The sequence below is a fragment of the Magnolia sinica genome, chromosome 17, assembly GCF_029962835.1.
Source record: "Magnolia sinica isolate HGM2019 chromosome 17, MsV1, whole genome shotgun sequence".
In the NCBI taxonomy this organism is placed as follows: domain Eukaryota; kingdom Viridiplantae; phylum Streptophyta; class Magnoliopsida; order Magnoliales; family Magnoliaceae; genus Magnolia; species Magnolia sinica.
The window spans coordinates 37,545,751-37,572,430 of record NC_080589.1 but is presented as its reverse complement, the minus strand read 5'-3'; the positions used below and the strand labels follow the sequence as shown (position 1 = coordinate 37,572,430).

At 39.8% G+C, this 26,680-nt stretch overlaps 1 protein-coding gene across 3 annotated transcripts in view; it reads right to left on the bottom strand.

Moving 5' to 3' along the window:
• Nucleotides 1-2,687: 2,687 nt before the first annotated feature.
• The window catches only part of LOC131230232 (short integuments 2, mitochondrial), a 115,473-nt gene continuing 91,480 nt past the window's right edge, over nucleotides 2,688-26,680 (bottom strand). For all 3 annotated transcript variants that reach the window (XM_058226064.1, XM_058226060.1, XM_058226063.1), the window contains one exon: nucleotides 2,688-3,063. In XM_058226064.1, the coding sequence (XP_058082047.1) occupies nucleotides 2,806-3,063 (258 nt within the window). In that variant the 3' untranslated portion in view covers nucleotides 2,688-2,805. The remainder of the gene's footprint in view (nucleotides 3,064-26,680) is intronic.

Sequence of the window (26,680 nt, the reverse complement as noted above, 5' to 3'; positions counted from 1 at the left end):
ATCAAGGTGTGGCCCCGACTTTCTTTAGTCGGAAGCTGTGTGGGGGCCACAGAGATTTTCATAACAAATCCACTTCATTCATCAATTTTGCAAGAAAACAAAAGGACAGGAAACGAAAAATCAGTCAGATCCGAAAGAGCGGTGATTGGATGCACACCAATGGCAACTTTGTGGAAGCCACAGTAGTTTTATAACAGGATGATATTTGTGGGTACAGTTTATCCGAGTGGTAATAACCCTATGAATGGTTTCGATAGTATGTACAGTTTATCTAAGTGATAATAACCCTATGAATGGTTTGGATAGCCTATAAACATCTTTGTTGGCTTAGGAAGGTTTCAACGGTGAACATTTGCGTTCCCACTGCCCACACAAGTTTTCGATCTGCCTGATCTTCAAAATCCTGTCCTATTTGCGATCTTGCAAAACTGATGGATTTCTGATGGGAACCTGTGGTCCCACATTGTTTCCGGCTAGATGAACTTCTTGAGCCAGGGGCACAAGCAATTCGCGTGAGGCAAAGACACCGTTTCATTTCATACCGTGCCATGTGGGCCTCCACAACGATGATGTACGTCCCATTTTGCCAGATCATTTTAGGGCATGTTCCCAAAAAATGAGGCAAATCCAACTCTCATGGGACCACACTCGCATGAAACAATAGTGATGAATGCGCACTATTAAAAACTTCTTGTGGATCAAGCTGGTATTTGTGTTATCCTTTCATCCAGGTCTCAGTCTCAGGTCTATGTGACTTAATAATAATCAACAGGATGGAAAATAAACATTGTGGTGGGCTCTAGGAAGTTTTTAGTGGTAGCCATTCAATCATCACTGTTTCCTATGACATGGTCCTCCTGCGATTTAGATCTACCTTATTTTTGGTCTTATGGCCTAAAATGATATTGAAAAATAGGACTGCGTAGATACATCATTTTGGGTCTCACATAACATCAACAAGTCTTTATTACAATGCAATCCAGCAGATATATTTTTGTCTTTTCATTTCAGTCTCTTTTTTCTTTTCTTTTCTTTTCTTTTTAAATTTTTTTTAATTTTAATTTTTAATTTTTTATAAACGATAACACGTATTTACATCTAGATTCTGTTTAATTCTTATTAAGCAATCTCGTTAATTGATAGGCATTTTCGTCATTTTAGGAAAAATCATTATGTAAAAGGAAGGTACCCATTTGGCAAGAACTTGATTAATGGGATAACTTAATGAAAACTTGGTTAAAAAGGTACACGATGTAAATATCATATTAGTATGAGGTACTATTTTGTAAAAATTTTAAAAACCACTTGAGGAATTTCTAATCTAATCAGATATAGTAGTAAACATGTCCCCGAGAAAACTCGATAAATCTCACCATTTCTTGAACGTTTTGGTTCCGGAGGGAGTCTCCAATAGAATGGCAGACAATATTAGAGAAGCATTCCTTAATTGGTTTGATAAATGTTGTATGGATTATCACTAGGTTGACCATCTTTCCTTACTAATAGTGGATGACGTGGAAGGAAACAAATGAGATACTGATCAAAGAAGATTATATATATTATTTATTTGATCTAAATGGGAGACTGAAAAAAAAATTAGGATAATGCCATGAAGAAAACAAAGTCAATCCTTGTTAAATGGCATCCTTCAAAACCAGTCTGGGCTGAGGGAATGTCACTTGGGGCATCCCAACTTCACTGGGACCAAGAGACAGAATGATGCGCAATGAACAAACATACAAACTCTCTATCAATTGAATGAACCTCCAGCATGTAGAAGAAATAGAAACAGAGTAGATGAAACCATCCATCCTCATATTTGAACTTACACAAAAATATCAACTCCAAGGAACCATCAGGGTATGTTTGTTTGTACTACACGCCATTTACATATGTAAATTGATTTCCACCTATTTACATAAACATTTTCACACCCACAGATTTCAGTGCACATCTCAGATCCCAAGTTTTTTTTTTTTTAGTCCAGAGAGGATACACCTCCATCAAGCAACTTTATCAAATGCACAAAGTTACACCCAGCTTCTTTCATCCATAATCAGCCAACAATCAGCAACAAAAGCTCCAAAAACTCTTCACATATTATTCCATTATTAAATTAAAACCAAAAGCCTAAATACAATGTGATGGACTATCTTGATAAACTTGCATGGACTGTATCAAAGATGCAATGCATTTCTACAGATTAGCATAATTTAGAGGCAGACTCTGACATTAGTTTGCACATTTTAAAAGATGGCAGTGATCCACCCTCACCTGGCACTCATGTATAGCTATCCAGACCATCCAAATTTGGGTCCCATTGAGGATGGAGCATATCTCCAAAATCACACTGGTCAAAAGCATTCCTAACCATCCAATTTGATGGCCATCAAATGGATTCTTAAGAGAAAAACAGTGTGGTACAAATTCCACAGTGAAAAAAAAAATCAGACAAACTAATATCATCCTCTCAGTGCAATTTTTAGGTTATCCTCCATCCATAGCTGGGGTCAGCAATTTGGACATTCTGGATTGTCGTACAACCATGCCATTTGTACAGTAGAAAAGTCTCCACCATTTTTTAAGTTGCGCAATACAAACAAGATTTACCCTGTAAGTTAATATCCATACCATTTTCTCTTTCTCACACACACACACACACCCACCACACAGGCACTTAAAAACCATGCCCTCAATGTTGAAATGCATTGTCTACCACTAAGCCATGGGTTGGAACCCCACTTAATATCCATAGTGTCTTAAAGGAAATGTTCCATATTTACATTTGTGCCACAACAAAATCACTCAAGCTATAGGGTCCCTGGTATTGGGAACGTTGTCCAGTGTGAAAGGCCCAAGCTTGCCTATCCTAAATAGAGTTAATAACTTCTTCGAGATCATAGTACGAGCATCATCACCTGCCTTCTTAGGTATCCTAAATGCTTTCTGCAGACCCATAAACTGCTTCTCGATGAGACTCTCTAAGTCACTCTCATCTTCCAAGTCACCATCAAACTCCAGGAAAGTTGCATAAAGTGTCCGCTGGACTTCTGCTATCAGATTCTGTTGTAACAATTGAAAAGAAAAAACATACAAAATAAAATAAAATAAAATCATATGAATACAGATCTTCAAGATCAGCAAGACACGAAATTCAGAACATAGTGAAAAATTCCTTCAAAGGTTCTTTAGATCCACCGTACAAGCACATGTCATGTGTATTCATATTTCAAACACTTTCCAAGCATGCATGATAAAATGCAGAAAAAGGTGGCATACCAATAGATACGTTTTTCATAGATAAAAATTGAAGACATTTCAAAGGTGAGATGGAGCTTTACATATGTGCATCAGTGACAAGGATATCAGAATTTAATTTCAAAAACTTGTTTTTAAAAGATGGTTTTTGCTTCCCTGTAGAAGTAGGGAGGTATGGTCATCTCTTTGTATATAATAGCAAAGTGATGTGTGAGACATCAAATAGGGAACGAACCTGCACAGGACTGATGAATGTATTTTCACAAAGTCATGGCGCATGACTTCAGACAGCACATTTCCCAACACCAAAGGTTTGGTACTGAACACTGGAGTTCAAAACTCAAGAAACTCAACTTTTAGTAGTGCCTTGAATGAGGATTTACACCAAGAGATCTTCTTACGGCTAGATCAAACTCGTGGTCAACTGCCTAATGAAGGAAAAGCGAATTTCGGACACTTCCTTTTAAGAAGGGAAGGTCAAGAAATCCTTTTAAGGTAAATCATCATCATCATCTAAGCCTTATCCCAACTTAGACTGATTAATTATGAAATTAAACAAAATTTCAAGATGTTTGGTGCAACCAAACACAGCCTAAAGTGTAAAGGCAAAGAAACAGCAATGCAACTGATTTAATACTGTTACTTATATTATTTTTACTAAAACTAATGAAAAAATTAATTAATTTTATTTAACATAGAAAAATGTAACAAATCATTGAAAAAATTAATTGACTTTAATATTGTAGTGGAAACTAACTCGCAATGGGAGCTACATAGCATGTAGTGTAGTCTGTGTAGCGTGTGACGACTTAGCGTTAAGGCTAAGTTATGTTACGTGGCATAAGCTACACACCACATAACATAGGTATCTATTTAAAATACTGATCCCAACTAACTAGGGTCAGCTACATGAATCCTTTTCTGCATTTCTACCCTATCAAGGGCTATAACTTTAGTGAGACCATAGGCCATCAGGATTGAAGACTATGTAATAGACAATTAGATAGCTTTTGATTGTAATCAACTAATGTCATAGTCTATTACATAGCACCTTCTGAATTTTGTGATCTCGTTGCCGGTCTCAAGCCCAGATAAGGAGGGTTGTGTCAAGACGGCAGCCGGTGTCAAACTTTTGCGAAGATTTTTACTAACTTCAGAGTCAATTGTTTCTTATTAATTTTTATCTCCAATTCTGTGTGAATCAACAAGAACTGCTTCATTTAAATTCTTACAGCCAAATGAGAATATTATTTGTCTTAACACTCACTGCTAAGTGCCTAAGTTCAGGGCTTTTCCCCGCAGTAGAAAAACCGCTATTTAAGTTCAATTGTAAAGACACCCAGATGCATAGCTCAAGTGGTGGACTGAGTGAAAGATACCTCGTTTCAACACCGAGGTCTTGACATCGATTCCCTACTGGGGCTGGCTAACAGTGAAGTGTGATCTGACAGTGGGTGTCTAACAAGCTAACAAAAAAAAAAAGTTCAATTGTAAAGAGGAGTTTTGGAGTTTCATCTCCAATGATGCCTGGATCAGGTTATAAAAATTGTGAACAAGAAGAAAAAAGTGCTCTCTGCGAGTATTTGGCAAGGACAATGCAAACCCAAGAATAAAGTATGAAAAGGGATGGAACTTCCATTTCTTTTTCTTCACTAGTAATTTTCTCTAAACACAACAATAGAAGCCACATTCTCATCCCAATGAATTGTCTCAACCAATGGAATTAAACCACGTCACTAGTAACCAATAAAAATACTAGCTTACGTCTTAAGTAACTCATTAAAATAGCACTCCAAGAAATTCATTTAATTGTCCAGCTTTGGTGGGTCCAACTGGAAGTTGTACACCAATTATCACATTCTAGGTCCCAATTTTAGTAGGTTCATGGCCCATCATGGTATGACAAAATGATTATGTAACGGTGGGCCGAACCAACCTTAACGGCCGTTACAGAAAAACTGGCCCGTAATGGTCCCATAACAGTTTGTAACAGGGCCAAAACAGATCTTTTCAGAAATTAAAAAAAATAAAAAATAAATAAAAATAAAATAGGCCATAACAGCCGTTACGGCCCATATCATAACGGTAACGATATCTTTTCAGGAAAAAAAAAAAAATGCCATAACAGCCATTACGGCCCATATCATAATGGTAACTATGGTGGCCGTTACGTTATGACCACCGTTACCATTATGGAATACCTTGTGCCCCATTGATGACTGCACCCAGTGTCCAATGCTGGTTATGGGATTTCGTGGTGAATCATGATCACCCACAAGGGCCAAGGGCCAGTTGGTCACGTTCCCTCTCCTGTTGAGAGAAGCTCCAATAGATCAGATCCGGGCATCCAAACTGGTGGCATGGCTGTCATGGTCTTGATGACCCATGAAAAGTCTTGGTCATGGCTTACCCAATGATCAGAATAACAAGAATCCATGTACTTGACGTGGACTACATCAAAACATCCCATGAATTATTGGCCGAAATCGAGGGTCATAATTCCATGAAGGGTATGCTCATCAAATGTGGCTTGGTGAGAAATCACAAACTTTCAATGTTAAAAGAGACATCGATAACCACTGTGGTCATCTAGCCCTTTAAATCACAGCAATTGATCCTTGGGCTCATCATAATCATCTAAACATCAGTGGTTATTGCGATAGAGATTTGGATGGTTTATCTAATGATAGGAGATCTGCAAGTGGCTATTGTACCTTGTAGTAGAGAATCTAGTAACTTGGAAAATCAAGAACCAAGGTTTGGTAATATCTGTAGAAGCCTTGTCCCAGGCAATTGTACCTTTAGTTGCTCACCAAGTCCGCAGGCGGTGTCAAACTTTTGCAGTAACTTAAGGTCAATCTTTTTTCTTTTCTTTTTTTTAATTAATATTTTATGTTAAATTATGTGTGAATCAACAAGAAGTGCTTCATTTAAGTTCTTACAGCCAAATCAGAAGATTACTTGTCTTAACACTCAGGGCTTTACCAGCAGTAGAAAACTCATTATATAAGTTCAATATAAAGTTCAATTTTACAGAGAAGTTTGGAGTTTCATCTCCGAAGGATACCTGGATCAGGTTATAAAAATTGCAAACAAGAAAAAAACTCTCTTTGTGAGTCACTCGGCAAGAACAATACATACCCAAGGATAAAGTATAAGAAGGGATGGAACACAACTTTTTCTTCACTAGTAATTTTCTCAAAACACAATAACAGAAGCCGCCACCTTATCCCCATGAATAAACTTACACAAGTTCCTTCTAAACCTTAATGAGTTGTCTCAACCAATGAAATTAAACCACATTCACTAGCAACCAATAAAAAAACTAGCAACTAATTAAAATAGCACTCTAACAAATTCATGTAATCGTCCAGCTTTGGTGGTCCCACTGTAAGTGGTGCACCAATGATCACACTAGGTCCCAATTTTGATAGGTTCACACTCCCACTGATGGCTACACCCGGTGTCCAATTCTGGTGATGGGATTTCTGGGTGAATCATGATCACCCAAAAGTGGCCCAAGGGCCAATGGTTCATGTCCACTCTCTTATTGAGAGAAGCTCCAATAGATCAGATACGGGCATCCAAACTGGTGGCAGAATTGTCACAGTCTTGATGATCCATCAAACATCTTATCATGGCTTACCCAAGGATCCATGTCCTTGATGCAGTCTACATTAGAACTCCTGATGAATTATTGGCTGAAATCGGGGCTCATAACACAAAGGTATACTCAATGCTCCGAGTATTGGCAATGTTATTGATAATATCGCCGATATTATTGGCATTGCTACCTCCATGATACCGACATCACCTTTAATTTTAAAAAATAAAAATAATCCAGAAATCAGCAATATTTCAGTGACATCACCAAATATCAGTATGAAGATATATCACCAAAATATCACTACTCAGTCTCATGTGCTTGAATATCAGAAATCGACTGTATCCTCAATCACATGTTGCGTTTGAATACCGAAAATCGATTGTATCGGTGATATTATCATCGATTCAGTTCGAAACCTATCCTTTCCAGTGAGCTGGTGTGTAAACAAGAAAACAAAAAGATAAATAGAAAATCAAATTTTTTGAGTTGTTTTTTCCAAATCTGCAAGAGTGGATTTTGGCACCTTTCATTCATTTCTTGTGGATCGAAGCTCCCATTCCGTAGAGAAATTTCGGATTGAAAGCTCAGTGGATTAGAAGCTAGGCGGTATGAAAAAGTTGAACAAAATAGCTTTTCTTTGATTTGCTAGAGGATTTCATTGCAAATCCATGTTTATGCATGATTCTGATGCATTGGCATGAATTTGGTGAGAAATCGAAAGAATATAAGATCGAAATGGAAATTTTGGGAAAATTGGGGAAAAAAAAAAATTCTCCCATTTTCTTCCCTAAAATACTTAGTTGTCCCTTTTATATATATATAATGCTTAATGAATAAAACTTATATTTCTATTTTTATGATGTTTTATTATTTATGGTTCATGTTTATGATCAACAGATTGCATTTGTTCATAGAAAATCAGTACACACACTTACATCCAACCATCCATATATGGTGTGTGTGTGTGTGTGCGCGCACGTGCATGGATGGATCATGCGTTTATGTATAATGCATGCATGGATGAATGGTTGGATGGATGGATAGATCACGCATTGTGTGAATATATGCATGCATACATGGATAAATGGATCAATATGCATGCGTTTATGTATGTATGCATGGATGGATGGATAGTTGCAAGTAGCTTGTCATTCTTGGATATTAGTTTAGAGCAAGGGAGTTTCATAGACACCTACAGATATGCATAGCCGAAGGATAACACTTCTAGTTATGGGTATGGAGGGGGATATTTGGGGTACTTGTCATCAGTGTTCGAAATATCAGTATCGCGTTACGTATCGCATACTTGAGATACAGATACATATCAGTTATCACATAGTTTATATTGTTTGTATTAGGTAATTTATAGCATTTTTTGGAAAACATGAGAAAACATTGGGAAAAAGGTTGAATTTTTCAATAAAACTTTAGGCATTGTTAAAAAAGATCTTAATACATAGTTTAAAATCATAACATCTCAAAAGAGAAGTGCATATAATAGTTTCCTTTATATAGGGTCCTAAGCTATGCGTTGTTTGAATGAATTAATGCAACTATATTCAAATTGAATGCATAAAATCTAGAGTTTATGTGATGATCATTTCATCAAATACTTCTAAATACTTCGAAATTAGTATCAATTGACAGTAGGTTGAAGCAAATTTTCAAAAAAAAATAATATTTTAATAAATTTTTTTTTATTAAAAACTGATTTTTATTTTCCGAAAATTGAAAAGGACTTAACAAATCAGTATATCAGCCCTCATACATGCTTGATTTTATGTTTGGAGTGCAACATTGCAAGCAATATGGGAGAAATTGGGAAATTTTTGAAATTCCCCCAAATCAGACCACCTACACTCAAATTTCGAAATTAGAGTATATGTGATGATCATTTAATCATATACTCCTAAATACTTCGAATTTAGTCTCAATTGATAGCTGATTGAAGGAAAAATTCGAAAAAGAAAAAAAATGGAGAACATGAAGGACTAATGGATATCGAAATAAAGCTCCAACTTCATGATTGTTCATGCAAAACATGAAGAACCAATAGATTTATAACCTTTTGACACTGATTTAACATAATTTCAACAAAAAAAGGGATTGGAAATTGAAAATGCTCACCGGATCGAACATGTGGGATATATCGACATTACCTGTGCGTTTCGTATCACACAGATGGGATACAAGATATATTGCAGGATATATCAGCCAATATCGTCAATATTTAAAACATTGCCCGTCATATGACTAGGCTAAATATTATCTGAGAGTTGGGGTTGGAGTCGATTTATTCCCTCAGGACCCAAATCAGTCATAGTTGATATTCATTATGCACTACCCACGTTTGGGCATACTCGTACAGTTCGAAGAGGATAACTACCAGAGACATGTGTGAGAGTACCTCCATTACAATGAGCAGTCAATGACCTAGGCACAGTACTGTTGACATATTGAGCAACAATATCATGACAAACAGAGTAGGGATGGAGATGATGACTTCGAGCCACCTCGTAACTCCCTGTGGGTATGAGAGATGGCTAGATAGGTATGTTTTTTTAGTTTCTTTTCTTTTTAAATGTCTTACTTATTGTCTGGTACCTGCATTTGTATCATACGAACTCATTCTGGTTACAATTGCATTGATTTCTTATGACAATGCATGCTTTTAGGCCCCCACTAAATGGAAACTATGTACGCATCCTTTTTAAAATTGTTTTTATTCCTAAATATGTAAATATGTATATTTTAGCATCTCTTGAAGTTTCACTGAAAAACTTACACCACTTCCCCATGTTTCCCAATGTTTCCTGCAATCAATGATACATTTATGTGTATCGTTGATACTGTTACATGTTTCTGTATCTGCAGCCAGTAGTACTTGTAACGATACCGATACTACGGACACTGGGTATACTCGTCAAATGTGGCTTCATGAGAAATCACAATCTTTCAATGTTATAGAAACATCAATAACCACTATGGTCATCTAGCCCTCATAATCATGACAATTGCTCCCCGTGCTCATTATAATAAATTAAATATCAATGCTTATGATGATGTCAGTTTGGATGGTTTATCTAATGATAGGAGATCTACAAGTGTCTATTATACCTTTGTGCGATAGAATATGGTAACTTGGAAAATCAAGAACCAAGGTTTAATGGCTTGATCATCTGTAAAAGCCGAGAACTAGGCAATGGAAAATACAACTTGTGAGCTCACAATGACCAGTACTCTAAATCTACTCAACTACTTCATTCATGATGCCATTCACATTGAAAATAACCATTCATTCATGAGTATACCAAACATATTGAAGTGAATTGTCACTTTATTTGAGAAAAAAATAATGGCAAAATTGTTAACTATGTCATTCGTCTATGCAGAGAATCAATTGCCAAATATCTTTACAAGGGCTTCTAATCGACATCAAATTAGAGATGTCTTGGGCATAGCTAGCATGTGTGATATCAATGCGAAGTGTTGGAAATGACACATTTCATATTGTCTTTGGTGCTCATGCAGTGCACCATAACTCTCTGTTCTTATCCCTTGTATGCTTATCCTTGGTAACAACCATAATTATCTCTTTATAGTTGAGCTCTATTCTAAGTAAGAGGCTTGAGGGAGAGTAGCTACAATGCTCTTTTCTCCCATTCTCTCCTCTCTTTATTTGCCCCCTTTTCTAACCATAATAAAACACAATACAGTTTACTTTGGGAGTATTAACAGAGCAAAAGCATCCACACATAATACATATGAAGATTTATACTAGAGCTCGAGATGCATTTAATATAGTTATTGGAGTGGATCTGGAGCCTAATGCATAGTAGGGGAGAAATCGAGAATGAGATGGGGAGGTTACAAGAGCTATGCTATGACACGTGGCGAGGATGGGTCCCACGCTCCTCCCGCACTCATGTTAAACACAAGCACTAGAGGTGATAATACCATCACACACTAAGTGCTCGCACGTAAGACTCTTACCCTCTTATATATCATAGGTGAGGCTTTTCCTCTGTTGAAGGATGTGGCAGCCAAGGTGTTCTGCATCAGTTACGATACACCCCGTAAAGGCCAATACGCATAGGTAACGGCTATGACCGTTACGCGATATGGGGGTGAAATGGGGCAATTAGTTTTTTGAGACCGTATCAGCTGTTACGATGGCCATAAAGGCCGTTACAGGGCATAACGACCATTACTCCCTTAACAGTCGAAAAACAGTCACTTTTTATTTCTATTTAAATTCATTTTTCTCTTCTTTTTCACTTTTCTCGTAACGAAAACTCTCCTATATCATTTTACAACAGACATCGACCACTCTTACTATAGCTTTTAAGATTAAAACTGTGGATTGAAGTGATTTGAGTGAATGGAATCTCTGAAGGCCTCTTTTTTTTCTTTTTTTTTTTTCCAAAAAAATTGAAAAAGCAGTATTTATGCCTTTTTACAATAGACATCGACCACTTTTACTATTGCTTTTAAGATTAAAACTGTGGATTGAAGTGATTTGAGTGAATGGAATCTCTAAAGCCCTTTTTTTTTTTTCAAAAAAATTGAAAAAGCAGTATTTATGCCTTTTTCTGATTTCTAGTTCTAATGCTTGATTGTGATGTGTAAACATTAGAGACATAATCATATTAAACAATTCACTAGACAGCCTGATACAACACTCTCACCAAAGAATGGACAGTTACACTACCATAAACATGTTCAAAACAAAAAATGAATACATGTTTGAAATATTTACTTTATTCTTGATTTTCTAGATATATAATTTTTTTCACAATTTTTTGGGCAAAAGAAAATTTTCAACTGTTACGGGGGTTGTAGCAGTCATTACGCCCCCGTATCGGCCGTTATGGCCGATACCCGTATCGGTAATGGTGGTGACCGTTACGACCATCGTTACCGATACGGAATACTTTGGTTGTAGTAATCACATGCCTCGGGAAGGAGAAGGATCCGGGCTACAACTATTTGGTAAGTGTGAGCAACAAATAAGTAATTCCAACAAGATCAGATGAGAGGTTTGTGGAGTTTGGGAGCAAGGAGGCCAATCAAGTTTCTCTCTTCTCAAAACAGTGGCGGGATGAAGAGGATGGTGATGGAAGAGGGATGGTCCCAAAGAAGTGCAAATTTGCCATCATATTTTAGATGAGCCAACAAAAGTTCAAGCTACTCAAAAGGGTGACAAACAGTGTTCGAAATATCGGTATCGCACAATGTATCGCACCCTTGGGATACAGATACGTATCGGTTATCGCACAGGATATATCGTTTGTAGCGCATAGTTTATCGCACTTTTTGGGAAACATGGGGAAACATTGGGAAAATGGTTGAATTTTTTAATGAAACTTTGGGGATTGTTAAAAAGGCCTTTAATACACACTTTTAAATCATAAAGTTTCAAAAAAGAAGTGTACATAATAAATTTCCTTTGTAGAGGATCCTAAGCTATGCGCTGTCCGATTGAACTAAGATAACTATATTCAGTATCAACCCCGTCCATCCGTTTTACCATATCATTTTAGGACATTATCCAAAAAATAAAACAGATCCAATAATTAGGTAGACCATACCATAGGAAATAATGGTAATTGACCATTAGTGGACCACAAAAGTTTTGGATCAAGCTAATAATAGTTTTTTCTCTTCATTCAAACCATAAAATTATCTGGTAAAATGGATGGACGGAGTGGATAAAATACATGAATTATAGTGGGCCCACAAAGTTTACAAAGTACACTGCTCACTAGGGGATCCACTTCCCACCACACTGGGGGGTGGGGGTTCTTGCCAAGTTCCTTAGCTCGAAACCTAGGTGGGGCTCACTGTGATGTTTGTAAGAAATCCACCTCGTCTATTCGTTTTTTGAGATCATTTTAGCACTTGAGAACAAAAATAAGCAGGATCCAAGACTAAAGTGGGTTGCACTAAAGGAAAAGATGGGTAGGAAAATTCCTACAGTTGAAACCTCCCTGGGTCGACAGTGATGTTAACATGCCATCCATACCGTTCATAACGTTATTCCTATACGGATGAATTGAAAATACAAATATTAGTATGGATGTTCAATCCTCACTTTTTTGGCACATTTGAGTATTAGATCCTAATCATTTTTTACGCCATGTTCTAAAATGATCTCACAAAACGGATGGACAGAGTGGATTCCTCACAAACATCATAGTAGGCCCCACTAAGGTTTCAAGCGCAGGAACTTCCTGAAGGCTTTGGCAGGAAATCCGTATACGGACGAAATCGGATTGCGTAATGAGTTACTCAGTACCCTTTTATCGTGCTAAGTAAACTCAGTTGGGGCTACTGTGAATGTGTGTGAGTTATCCATGCCGTCCATCTGTTTTTCCAGCTCATTTTAGTGGTTGATCTGAAAATTGAAGAATGCCCCAAAGCTTAAGTGTGCCACACCACAAGAAACAGTGGGAATAATGACTTCCACCGTTGAAACCTTGATAGGGCCCATAGTGATGTTTATGTGTCATCCAACGTGTTCATAAGATCACACAGACATGAATAAAGGGGAAACACAAATAACAGATTGATCCAAAACTTCTGTGGGCCCCAAGAAATTTTCTATGGTAGAATTTCAATTCACATTCTTTCCCATGGTGAGGTTCGCTTGAGTTTTGGATATACTTCGTTTTTGGGCTATAGCCTCAAATTATCTCCTAAAATGGATGGACGGAGTGGATAACATATTTAAATCATGGTGGACCCCACAGAGTTTACTCAGTACGCTAAGCGTGCGGAGTTACTCAGTACGCAATCCGCGTCCGGCGCTGACGCTCCTCGAGCTCAAGTTGTACCGACATTTTAAAGTTACATGCCCCACAATAATGTATTTATTATATCTACACCGTTCATGCATTTGGAGAGATCATTTTAGATCATGAACCCAAAAATGAGTCATATCCAAAGCTCAAGTGGGCCACACCACAAACAGCAGTGGGGGACTGATTCTCACCATTAATACATTCGTAGGGCCCACATAATGTTTATTTTCCATCCAATCTGTTAATTAGGTCACACAGACCTGGATTAAGAGGAAAAATAAATATCATATTGATCCAAAACTTCTGTGACCCCCAAAAGGGTTTCAATGGTAGACGTTCAATCCACGACTGTTGTTTGCAGTGTGGTTTAGTTGATCTTTGGATCTGTTTTATTTTTCAGCTAAAGCCTTACGAAGAGCTCGCCAAATGGACGAACGGTCTGGATATAACACATACCTCGTGATGGGACCCACAGAACTTGGTGACGTCCACACAGTGGTGGTGTGCGGTACCCGATTTCCATAAAACAGGCCGAAACGACCTTTATTTTTACACAGAGAGGGTTCCGGCTTCCGGAACCCTAAACTTTCTCCCAAATCGCATTGTATCGGCGAGGATGTCTTCGGATTTCTCTCCAAAATCGGAGATTTTATTTGCAGTAACCTAGGAACGATGCTTCAATTCGAATGGCCCACCAAATGGAAGCTTCCGATCATGGCGATCTCTTCTACAGGTACCGAAATCCACCTTCTAATTTTTTTTTTTCGATTTTTTCGGATGATGACGTCGATGTCCGACAATAATGGAGAGGAAATCGCGCGATATCGTCAAAATATCGTGCGATATCGACGATATATCGGCCGATATCTGGAATTTGGGGTTTTTTGGTATCTTCCGGGGGTTATCGCGAGTGTATCGTCTCGCAGGGGTACGATAACGATAATATCGGCCGATAGTATCGATATTTCGAACACTGGTGACAAAGACCTGACAAAAGAACAACTCTATTGATCCAAATATGTGTTGGAAAGGGTTGGAGGCCTATTGCGGTTATCATTTGGGGCACGTGATGAGGATGTGTATGCGCTATTCCAGTTCATCCAAGGCAGAGAATCACTGAGATAGCAAGAATTCCAGGTTGTGAAGGCCAAAAATTCTCCCAGAGCTAGAGGGAATTGCTCAATCTAGAATGCTCAATTAATTACGATTTTGTAGGTGACCAGTGGGAGGAAGAGGGCAAGAGGGGTAAAATTTATTGATAAGTGATAGTAATGTCTTGTAATGTTAGAGGTTTGGGCTTCAAGTTCAAAAGAGCTCAGGTCAAGAGTATATGTAAAAGGGCAAAAGTGGGCAAAGGCAAGATGTCATTGCCCTGCAAGAAAAAGTTTCAATCCATTAACAAAGTCATGCTTGACTCGATTTTGGGGGTAAAGAATAAGGAGAGATCAACTTTAAATGCTAGCAAATTTGCCAGGGGCATAGACAGTCATTGCCTAGAACTCAGAGATATGAAGGAGGATAGCTAATCTAATACGTATTCAGTGTTAGTAGTTCTTCGGATATATCTTCTGGATGTCAGAGGATTTTCTTAGCTGTTTATGGTCCTTGCCTCCCAGGGAAGAGAGTGTAGCTATGGGAGGAGCTAAATAGAGCCAAACAAAGGAGGTTGTCATGGTGCATCAACAAGGACATTAATGCGGTTCGTTTCTCGTAAAAAACAAAAAACAAAACAAAAGGGAGGCATATAACTTGCAGTAAGAGGGATTTCGCAAATTGGGTAGCTATGCAAGATATAGACTTACCAGTGGGAGAGAAAAATTTACGTGGACAAATGGGCAAGAAGAAGCTATTTTGTCATGCCTTGATAGGTTTTTGGTGTTGGTTGCTTGGCTTGAGAAATTCCCGCTTGCTCATCAATTGGGCCTTCCGACACTATTTCTAGCCATTGCCCAATTGTTTTAGAGGTAGTCGAGGAGGACTTGAGCCCAAAGGCTTTCAAATTAGAACTAGCTTGGATGGAGATTGATAGATTTGTGCAGCAAATAAATGATTGGTGGGCTTCACTTGTGTTTGAAAGATTTGCTCAAATCATACTAAACTAAAAACTCAAATTGCTAAAAGCAATGATAAAAATCTGGAAGAAAGAAGTTCTTGGTGCTTGCGAAATGGAATTTGACAACATTATGAAGGAGATTCAAGAATTGGACATAAAAGAGGAGATAGGCTAGCAAGCGGTTGAAGATTGAGAAAAGAGAGCAAACTTGTCCATAAAATAAGCTAACCGACTTAAAGAAGAAGAAATTAGGTGGAGGCAAAAGTCAAGAGCATTATGGCTAAAAGAAGGGACAAAAATATGCGATTTTTTCAAAGTATAGATAGTGTAAGGGTGCGGGGCAACAAAATCAGTAGCATGGTAGTGGATGGCAAAAGGACCTCGGAAATGGGTCAAATTAGTGATGCCATCATTTAGTATAACAAGAACCTTCCTGCGAAAAGTGGAAGAGACCACAAGTTAATAACCTAGAATTTTCTTAATATCGAGAGAGGATGTTGCCTCTCTCAAAACACTGATTTTTAACAAAATACGCAACTTGGTTAACTCAAGAAAGAGTCAGATTTGTGATGCAATCATTCAGTATTACAAGAACCTTCTATCCTGTGAAAGGTGGAAGAGAAAGCAGCTTGATAACCTAGAATTTTCTTAATTATTGAGATAGGAGGCTGCCTCTCTCGAGAAACCGACTTCTGAAGAAGATGTTAAATCAGCTTTTGATTTGCTATGGGGATAAGGCCCCAAGTCCGAACAGCTTCCTGATGTTGTTCTTTCAAAAAAATTGGCAAGCGGTTAAAGGCAACGTGATTGCTTTGTCACTGAATTTTACGAGCGAAGTTGTCTATCAAACGACCTTGGGGTGTCCTTCACAACTCTCATTTCAAAAATTGATGGGGTGGAAAACTAAAAAGACTTAAAGCCCATTAGCCTAATTGAGGGCCTGTATAAAATTTCAGCTCAAGTTTATGTCTTAATGTTCTTGAAAGTGCTTTTGAAGATGAATTCTGAAAATAAGGGGCCTTTGTTGCAGGCAGCCCATGAACCTTGTGCTCTTAGGGAAAAATTGACAAGTCCATAAGTCGGCTTATGGAATGGACCAACTCGACTTAGCCAACACGGGCCCAGTGAAACCTAAGCCTGATAAGGCGTCTACATCCAGAAACAGGCCAACCTTCAAGAAGGTTGATGTGACTGTAAGGACACTCTAAGAACATGGCTATGAGCCCCATTCGAATGAGCCGTGTTCCGACCTAATAGGTCGATTACTGATCGACCATAGAACAGTCATAGGTCGGAGAAAGCCCGACCATAGATCAACCCCGATCGCCTACTACCCGGTTATAGCTCAGCCATAGATCGGCCATTGTCTAGTTTTAGGTCAGTGACGTCCCATAACAAGGTCAAGGACCATTAGCGCCCAGTTAAAGGGAACACGGGCCCACCGGCCCAACCATTGGTCGAAGATGGTGAATGTTGATCTGTTAAGAAGATTGAAGTCGCTTATTCCCGAGCCATCACCTGCCTATGGGAGCCAACTTAAATCCGAGCTATAGAATCGAGGAATCTATTACAATCCCGATGATCTCTTCCCAGATCTTCGGGGGATAAGATCAGATCCCGATAACATCGGAATCTAATATCTCATAAAGATCCCAGATCCGGACGAATCTCCAAGATATCGGGACGAATCCTCGTACGATTGGACTCTTTACCCTATATATAGCGGTATGCCCCAACCTTCAAAGGTACGCACATTCTTACCCTAGCACTCGACTGGTGTCTCTTTTCTGGAGACCCTACCCTACAAAAAAGACCCCGTTCCTAACTTAGGCATGGGAGAGTCCCCTGCACTAGTCAGGGTCTCCTTTGTTTCTCTTTTACGCCTGTGCAAGTACCAGAGGGTCTACCGCGGAGGGTCTGCCGGAAAACTGCATCAACAGTTTGGCACCGTCTGTGGGAACGACATTCTAAGCAGTTCTAAGCTCTACCAGCGACATCTGCAATGGCCAGGGGAAAGAAGAAAGCTCAATCCCCTCCAGTGGCGATTCCGATTGCAACCCTACCTACGACTAGTCGCGTCCCGAAACCAATAGTACAACCAGGCAGCCTGAGCCACATGAGAGCCGTCAGCGTTCCTCCTTAGGCTCAGGCAGACACGGCCAGCGGACTCGTACCAGGAACAGCCGCTTGAACAATCTTAAAAGAGAATTCGGAGATATGAGGGCGGACAATGGCTACGTAAAACGAATGTTGGAACAGATTCAGCCTCAACATGCACCGAGAGTTGATGAAGAGGACAGGTAACATAGCCATGGTCCTTCCCGACCTTCCTGCGTGCATACTGCGCCCCAGCCGAGCCAGCAGTGCAGTTCAGTCAGGTCTATCCTGTCTCATGTTTCTGGAACTGCCCCTTTGCCCGCCTCCGACCTGTGACACGAGTTGGATCGGAAGAGGCGCAACAAAGCCCTGGTCAAAGCTACTGCTGAGAGAGGGGAACCATGGAAAGCTGGACTGAAGAGCTTATCGGACCAGATCGGCAACATGCAGCAGACATATTGCACTAACGCAGCGATGATCACAATGGAGGAAACTGAGTCCCCATTCACTGCTAAGATTCTGCAAGCACGATTGCTGGACAAGTTTCCACCGTCTCAGATCACGACCTTCACAGGGAATATCGACCCTTTAGACCACATGGAATCCTTCCAGATCTACATGGAACTCCATGATGCTTCTGATGCGGTCATGTGCCGAGCCTTCTCCCTGACCTTGGCTGACACCGCTCGACTATGGTTTAAATAGTTAAAGCCGAGGTCCATTAGTTCATTCTCGGAGCTCAGCCAAGCCTTCGTCACGAACTTTATTGGAGGGACGAAGAGACTCAAGGCACCTGCTCATCTTCTTCACAAAATCCAGAAAGAGGGTGAACTCCTGAAGGACTACATCAAGCGCTTTAACCTGGAAGCACTACAAGTTCGGAAACATCCCTGAACGCCATCATGAGCGGGCTAAGAGATAAGCCCTTCCTCTTCTCTCTGGATAAGAACCCTCCTACCACTCTGGCCGAATTCCTGAACCAATCCCAGAAGTATGCTAATGCCGAGGAATCCCGGATCTTACGGGACGCTGCCCAAAACAAAAATCCCCATGCCAAGTAGCAGACGAAGGCCGAGCCCAGTTCGACCAACAAAAAGAGAAAGGACGATCGATCTCGAGACGATCGAAAATCGAACGAATGGCCCGACCGTAAGTTCAAGACTTAACACGCTTCCAAATGGGACAAGAATTGCCTAATTCAAAGACTGTTCGATATCCCAAAAGCATGTTGGAACTCTTCGATCGTCATTTTTCAATATGGATTGTTAATCTTTCCAAATCACGCGTTCCAACGGAAACGCCTATAACTCCATTGTTTGATGTCGGATTGGGTCGATTTTTGGTCATCCGAAAGGTACTTTATTGCTCTTTCATTCCTGGGTGGATGGTCGTATTCCGAGACCATTTGGGCATCCGTAAGTGGGATTGCCGTCGTCAATCCTGAATGTTTCCTTCATCTCCTTGTCCAATAGTAACCCTCATAACTCTCTCTTCAGAGGTCGAATTTAGACTATTTCAGGTGATTGGAATGGTAACTTGTCAACCTTCCAAATGGGACAAGAATCGCCTAATTCAGAGATAGTTCGGTATCCCAAAAGCACGTTGGCACTCTTCGATCGTCACTTTTCAATATGGACTATTAATCTTTCCAAATCGCGTGATCCAACGGAGATGCCCATAACTCCATCGTTTGAGGTCGAATTGGGTTGATTTTTGGTCATCTTGAAGGTAATTTAGTGCTCTTTCATTCCTGACTGGAATCGTCCTATTCCGAGACCATTTGGGCATCTATAAGAGGGATTGCAGTCGTCTGTCTTGAATGATTCCTTCATCTCCTTGTCCAATAGTAACCCTCATAACTCTCTCTTCCGAGGTTAAATTTAGACTACTTCAGGTCATTGGAATGGTAACTTTCAAGCTACCAAATGGGACAAGAATTGCCTAATTCAGAGACCATTCAATATCCCAAAAGCACATTAGAACTCTTCAATTGTCATTTTTCAATATGGATTGTTAATATTTCTTAATCGTGTGATCCAACGGAGACGCCCATAAGTCCATCGTTTGATGTCAGATTGGGTCAATTTTTGGTTATCTAGTAGGTAATTTAGTGCTCTTTCATTCCTGACTGGAATCGTCCTATTCCGAGACCATTTTGGGCATCCATAAGTGGGATCGCAGCCGTCGGTCCTGAATGTTTCCTTCATCTCCTTGTCCATTAGTAACCCTCATAACTCTCTCTTCAGAGGTCAAATTTAGACTATTTCAGGTCATTGGAATGGTAATTTGTCGAGCATCCAAATGGGACAAGAATTGCATAATTAAGAGACCGTTCGATATCCCAAAAGCACGTTGGAACACTTCGATCATCATTTTTCAATATGGACTGTTAATCTTTCCAAATCGCGCGATCCAACGGAGATGTCCATAACTCCATTTAATGTCGGATTGGGTCAATTTTTGGTCATCGAAAAGGTACTTTAGTGCTCTTTCATTCCTGAGTGGATGGTCCTATTCCAAGACCTTTTGGGCATCCGTAAGTGGGATCGCCGTCGTCGGTCCTGAATGTTTCCTCCATCTCCATGTCCAATAGTAACCCTCATAACTCTCTCTTCAGAGGTCGAATTTAGACTATTTCGGGTCATTGGAATGGTAACTTGTCAAGCTTCCAAATGGGACAAGAAATGCCTAATTCAGAGACCGTTCGATATCCCAAAAGCACGTTGGAACTCTTCGATCGTCATTTTTCAATCTGGATTGTTAATCTTTCCAAATCGCGTGATCCAACGGAGACGCCCGTAACTCCATCGTTTGATGTCAGATTGGGTCGATTTTTGGTCATCCTAAAGGTACTTTGGTGCACTTTCATTCCTAACTGGACTCGTCGTATTCCGAGACCATTTGGGCATCCGTAAGTGGGATTGCGGTTGTCGGTCCAGAATGTTTCCTTAATCTCCTTGTCCAATAGTAACCCTCACAACTCTCTTCAGAGGTCGAATTTAGACTATTTCAGGTCATTGGAATGGTAACTTGTCAAGCTTCCAAATGCGATAAGGATTGCCTAATTCAAAGACCGTTCGATATCCCAAAAGCAGTTGGAACTCTTCGATCGTCATTTTTCAATATGGATTGTTAATCTTTCCAAATCGCGCGATCCAACGGAGACGCCCATAACTCCATCGCTTGATGTCGGATTGGGTCGATTTTTGGTCATCTAAAAGGTAGTTTAGTGCTCTTTCATTTCTGACTGGAATCGTCCTATTCCGAGAACAATTGGGCATCCGTAAGAGGGATCGCAGTCGTCAGTCCTGAATGTTTCCTTCATCTCCTTGTCCAATAGTAACCCTCATAACTCTCTCTTCAGAGGTCGAATTTAGACTATTTTAGGACATTGGAATGGTAACTTGTCAAGTTTCCAAATGGGACAAGAATTGCCTAATTTAGAGACCGTTCGATATCCCAAAAGCACGTTGGAACTCTTTGATCGTCATTTTTCAATATGGATTGTAAATCTTTCCAAATTGCGTGATCTAACAGAGATGTCCATAACTCCATCATTTGATGTCGGATTGGGTCGATTTTTTGTTATCTGAAAGATACTTTAGTGCTCTTTCATTCCTGAGTGGATGGTTGTATTCCGAGACCATTTGGGCATCCGTATGAGGGATCGCAGTTGTCGATCCTGAATGTTTCCACCATCTCCTTGTCCTATAGTAACCCTCATAACTTTTTTCAGAGGTCAAATTTAGACTATTTCAGGTCAATGGAATGGTAACTTGTCAAGCTTCCAAATGGGACAAGAATTGCCTAATTCAAAGACTGTTCGATATCCCAAAAGCATGTTGGAACTCTTCGATCGTCATTTTTCAATATGGATTGTTAATCTTTCCAAATCGTGCATTCCAACGGAGACGCCCAAAACTCCTCGTTTGATGTCGGATTGGTTCGATTTTTGGTCATTTGAAAGGTACTTTATTGCTCTTTCATTCCTGGGTGAATGGTCGTATTCCGAGACCATTTGGGCATCCGTAAGTGGGATCGCCGTCGTCGATCCTGAATGTTTACTTCATCTCCTTGTCCAATAGTAACCCTCATAACTCTCTCTTCAGAGGTCGATCTTAGACTATTTCAGGGCATTGGAATGGTAACTTGTCAAGCTTCCAAATGGGATAAGAATCGCCTAATTCAGAGACCGTTCGATATCCCAAAAGCACGTTCGAACTCTTCGATCGTCATTTTTCAATATGGATTGTTACTAATTGTAATTCGCGCAATCCAACAGAGACGCCCATAACTCCCTCGTTTGATGTCGGATTGGGTCGATTTTTGGTCATCTAAAAGGTAATTTAGTGCTCTTTCATTCCTGGCTTGAATTGTCGCATTCCGAGACCATTTGCGCATCCGTAAGTGGCATTGCAGTCGTAAGTCCTGAATTTTTCCTTCATCTCCTTGTCCAATAGTAATCTTCATAACTCTCTCTTCAGTGGTCAAATTTAGACTATTTCATGTCATTGGAATGGTAAATTGTCAAGTTTCCAAATGGGACAAGAATTGCCTAATTCAGAGACCGTTCGATATCCCAAAAGCACGTTGGAACTCTTCGATCGTCATTTTTCAATATGGATTGTTAATCTTTCCAAATCGCGTGATCCAACGGAGATGCCCATAACTCCATCATTTGATGTCAGATTGGGTCAATTTTTGGTCATTTAAAAGGTACTTTATTGGTCTTTCATTTTTGACTGGAATCGTCATATTCCGAGACCATTTGGCAACCATAAGTGAGATCGCAGTCATCGGTCATGAAGTTTTCCTTCATATCCTTGTCCAATAGTAACCCTCATAACTCTCTCTTCAGAGTTCAAATTTTGACTATTTCATTTTATTGTAATGGTAACTTGTCAAGCTTCCCAATTGGAGAAGAATTGCCTAATTCAAAGACCATTCGATATCCCAAGAGCATGTTGGAACTCTTCAATCGTCATTTTTCAATATGGATTGTTAATCTTTCCAAATCGAGCGTTCCAACGGAGACGCACATAACTACATCGTTTGATGTCAGATTGGATCGATTTTTGGTCATCCGAAAGGTACTTTATTGCTCTTTCATTCCTGGTTGGATGGTCGTATTCCGAGACCATTTGGGCATCTGTAAGTGGGATCGCCGTCGTCGATCCTGAATGTTTCCTTCATCTCCTTGTCCAATAGTAACCCTCATAACTCTCTTCAGAGGTCGAATTTAGACGATTTCAGGTCATTGGAATGGTAACTTGTCAAACTTCCAAATGGGACCAGAATTGCCTAATTCAGAGACCGTTCGATATCCCAAATGCACGTTGGAACTCTTCGATCATCATTTTTCAATAAGGACTGTTAATATTTGTAAATCGCACGATCAAACGGAGACGCCCATAACGCCATTGTTTGATGTCGGATTGGGTCGATTTTTGGTCATCTGGAAGGTAATTTAGTGCTCTTTCATTCCTGACTGGAATCGTCCTATTCCGAGACCATTTGGGCATCCGTAAGAGGGATCGCAGTCGTCTGTCCTGAATGTTTCCTTCATCTCCATGTCTAATAGTAACCCTCATAACTCTCTCTTCAGAGGTCGAATTTAGACTATTTCAGGTCATTGGAATGGTAACTTGTCAAGTTTCCAAATGGGACAAGAATTGCCTAATTAAGAGACCGTTTGATATCCCAAAAGCACGTTGGAACTCTTCGATCGTCATTTTTCAATATGGATTGTTAATCTTTCCAAATCGCGCGATCCAACGGAGATGCCCATAACTCCATCATTTGATGTCGGATTGGGTCGATGTTTGGTCATATGAGAGGTACTTTAGCGCTCTTTCATTCCTGAGTGGATGGCCGTATTCCGAGACCATTTGGGCATCCGTAAGAGGGATCGCAGTCGTCGATCCTGAATGTTTCCTCCATCTCCTTGTCCAATAGTAACCCTCATAACTCTCTCTTCAGAGGTCGAATTTAGACTATTTCAGGTCATTGGAATGGTAACTTGTCAAGCTTCCAAATGTGACAAGAATTGCCTAATTCAAAGACCATTCGATATCCCAAAAGCATGTTGGAACTCTTCGATCGTCATTTTTCAATATGGATAGTTAATCCTTCCAAATCACGCGATCCAACGGAGATGCCTAGAACTCCATCTTTTGATGTCAAATTGGGTCGATTTTTGGTCATTTCAAAGGTACTTTGGTGCTTTTTCAGTCTTGACTGGAATTGTCGTATTCTGAGACCATTTGCGCATCCGTAAGTAGGATCACAGTCTGCGTGAATGATTCCTTAATCTCCTTGTCAAAAAGTAACCCTCATAACTATCTCTTCAGAGGTCGAATTTAGACCATTTCAGGTCATTGGAATGGTAACTTGTCAAGCTTCCAAATGGGATAAGAATCGCCTAATTCAGAGACCGTTCGATATCCCAAAAGCACGTTCGAACTCTTCGATCGTCATTTTTCAATATGGATTGTTACTAATTGTAATTCGCGCAATCGAACGGAGACGCCCATAAGTCCATCGTTTGATGTCGGATTGGGTCGATTTTTGGTCATGTAGTAGGTAATTTAGTGATCTTTCATTCCTGACTGGAATCGTCCTATTCAGAGACCATTTGGGCATCCGTAAGTGGGATGGCATTCGTCGGTCCTGAATGTTTCCTTCATCTCCTTGTCCAATAGTAACCCTCATAACTCTCTCTTCAGAGGTCGAATTTAGACTATTTCAAGGCATTGGAATGGTGACTTGTCAAGCTTCCAAATGGGATAAGAATCGCCTAATTCAGAGACCGTTCGATGTCCCAAAAGCACGTTGGAACTCTTCGATCATCATTTTTCAATATGGACTGTTAATCTTTCCAAATCATGCGATTCAATGGAGATGTCCATAACTCCATCGTTTGATGTCGGATTGGGTGGATTTTTGGTCGTCTGGAAGGTAATTTAGTGCTCTTTCATTCGTGACTGGAATCGTCCTATAAGAGACCATTTGGGCATCTGTAAGAGGGATTGTAGTCAATGGTCCAGAATATTTCCTTCATCTCCTTGTCCAATAGTAACCCTAATAACTCCCTCTTCATTGGTCGAATTTATACTATTTCAGGTCATTGGAATGGTAACTTATCAAGCTTACAAATGGAACCAGATTTGCCTAATTCAGAGACCGTTCAATATCCCAAAAGCATGTTGGAACTCTTCGATCGTCATTTTTCAATATGGATTGTTAATCTTACCAAATAGCGCGATCCAACGGAGACATCCATAACTCCATCGTTTGATGTCAAATTGGGTCGATTTTTGGTCATCGGAATGGTAATTTAGTGCGCTTTCATTCCCAACTGGAAACGTCGTATTCCGAGAATATTTGGGCCTCCGTTAGTAGGATCGTAGTCATCGGTCCAGAATGTTTCCTTCATCTCCTTGTCCAATAGCAACCCTCATAACTGTCTCTTCAGAGGTCGAATTTATAATATTTCAGGTCATTGGAATGGTAACTTGTCACGCTTCCAAATGGATCCAGAATTGCCTAATTCAGAGACTGTTCATTATCCCAAAAGCACATTGGAACTCTTCGATCGTCATTTTTCAATATGGATTGTTACTAATTGTAATTCGCGCAATCGAACGGAGACACCCATAAGTCCAACGTTTGATGTCGGATTGGGTCGATTTTTGGTCATGTAGTAGGTAATTTAGTGATCTTTCATTCCGGACTGGAATTGTTGTATTCCGAGACCATTTAGGCATCCGTAAGTGGGATTGCAATCGTCGGTCCTGAATGTTTCCTTCATCTCCTTGTCCAATAGTAACCCTCATAACTCTCTCTTCGAAGGAGGACATTGGTATGGTAACTTGTCTAGCTTCCAAATGGGACTTGTCAAGCTTCCAAATGGGATAAGAATCGCCTAATTCAGAGACCGTTCGATGTCCCAAAAGCACGTTGGAACTCTTCGATCATCATTTTTCAATATGGACTGTTAATCTTTCCAAATCATGCGATTCAATGGAGATGTCCATAACTCCATCGTTTGATGTCGGATTGGGTGGATTTTTGGTCGTCTGGAAGGTAATTTAGTGCTCTTTCATTCGTGACTGGAATCGTCCTATAAGAGACCATTTGGGCATCTGTAAGAGGGATCGCCGTTGTCTGTCCTAAATGTTTCCTTCATCTCCTTGTCTAATAGTAACCCTCATAACTCTCTCTTCAGAGGTCGAATTTAGACTATTTCAGGTCATTGGAATGGTAACTTGTCAAGCTTCTAAATGGGACAAGAATTGCCTAATTCAAAGACCGTTCGATATCCCAAAAGCATGTTGGAACTCTTCGATCGTCATTTTTCAATATGGATTGTTAATCTTTCCAAATCGCGCGATCCAACGGAGATGCCCATAACTCCATCCTTTGATGTCGGATTGGGTCAATTTTTGGTCATCTTAATGGTACTTTAGTGTTATTTCATCCCTAATTGGAATCGTCGTTTTTCGAGACCATTTGTGCATCCGTAAAGGGGAACGTAGTCGTCTGTCCGGAATGTTTTCTTCATCTCTTTGTCCAATAATAACCCTCATAACTATCTGTTGAGGGTCGAATTTAGACCATTTCATGTCATTGGAAGGGTAAATTGTCAAGCATCCAAATGGGACCATAATTGCCTAATGTAAGACTGTTCGATATCCCAAAAGAACATTGGAACTCTTCGATCATTATTTTTCAATATGGATTGTTACTAATTGTAATTCGCGCAATCGAACGGAGACACCCATAAGTCCAACGTTTGATGTCGGATTGGGTCGATTTTTGGTCATGTAGTAGGTAATTTAGTGATCTTTCATTCCTGACTGG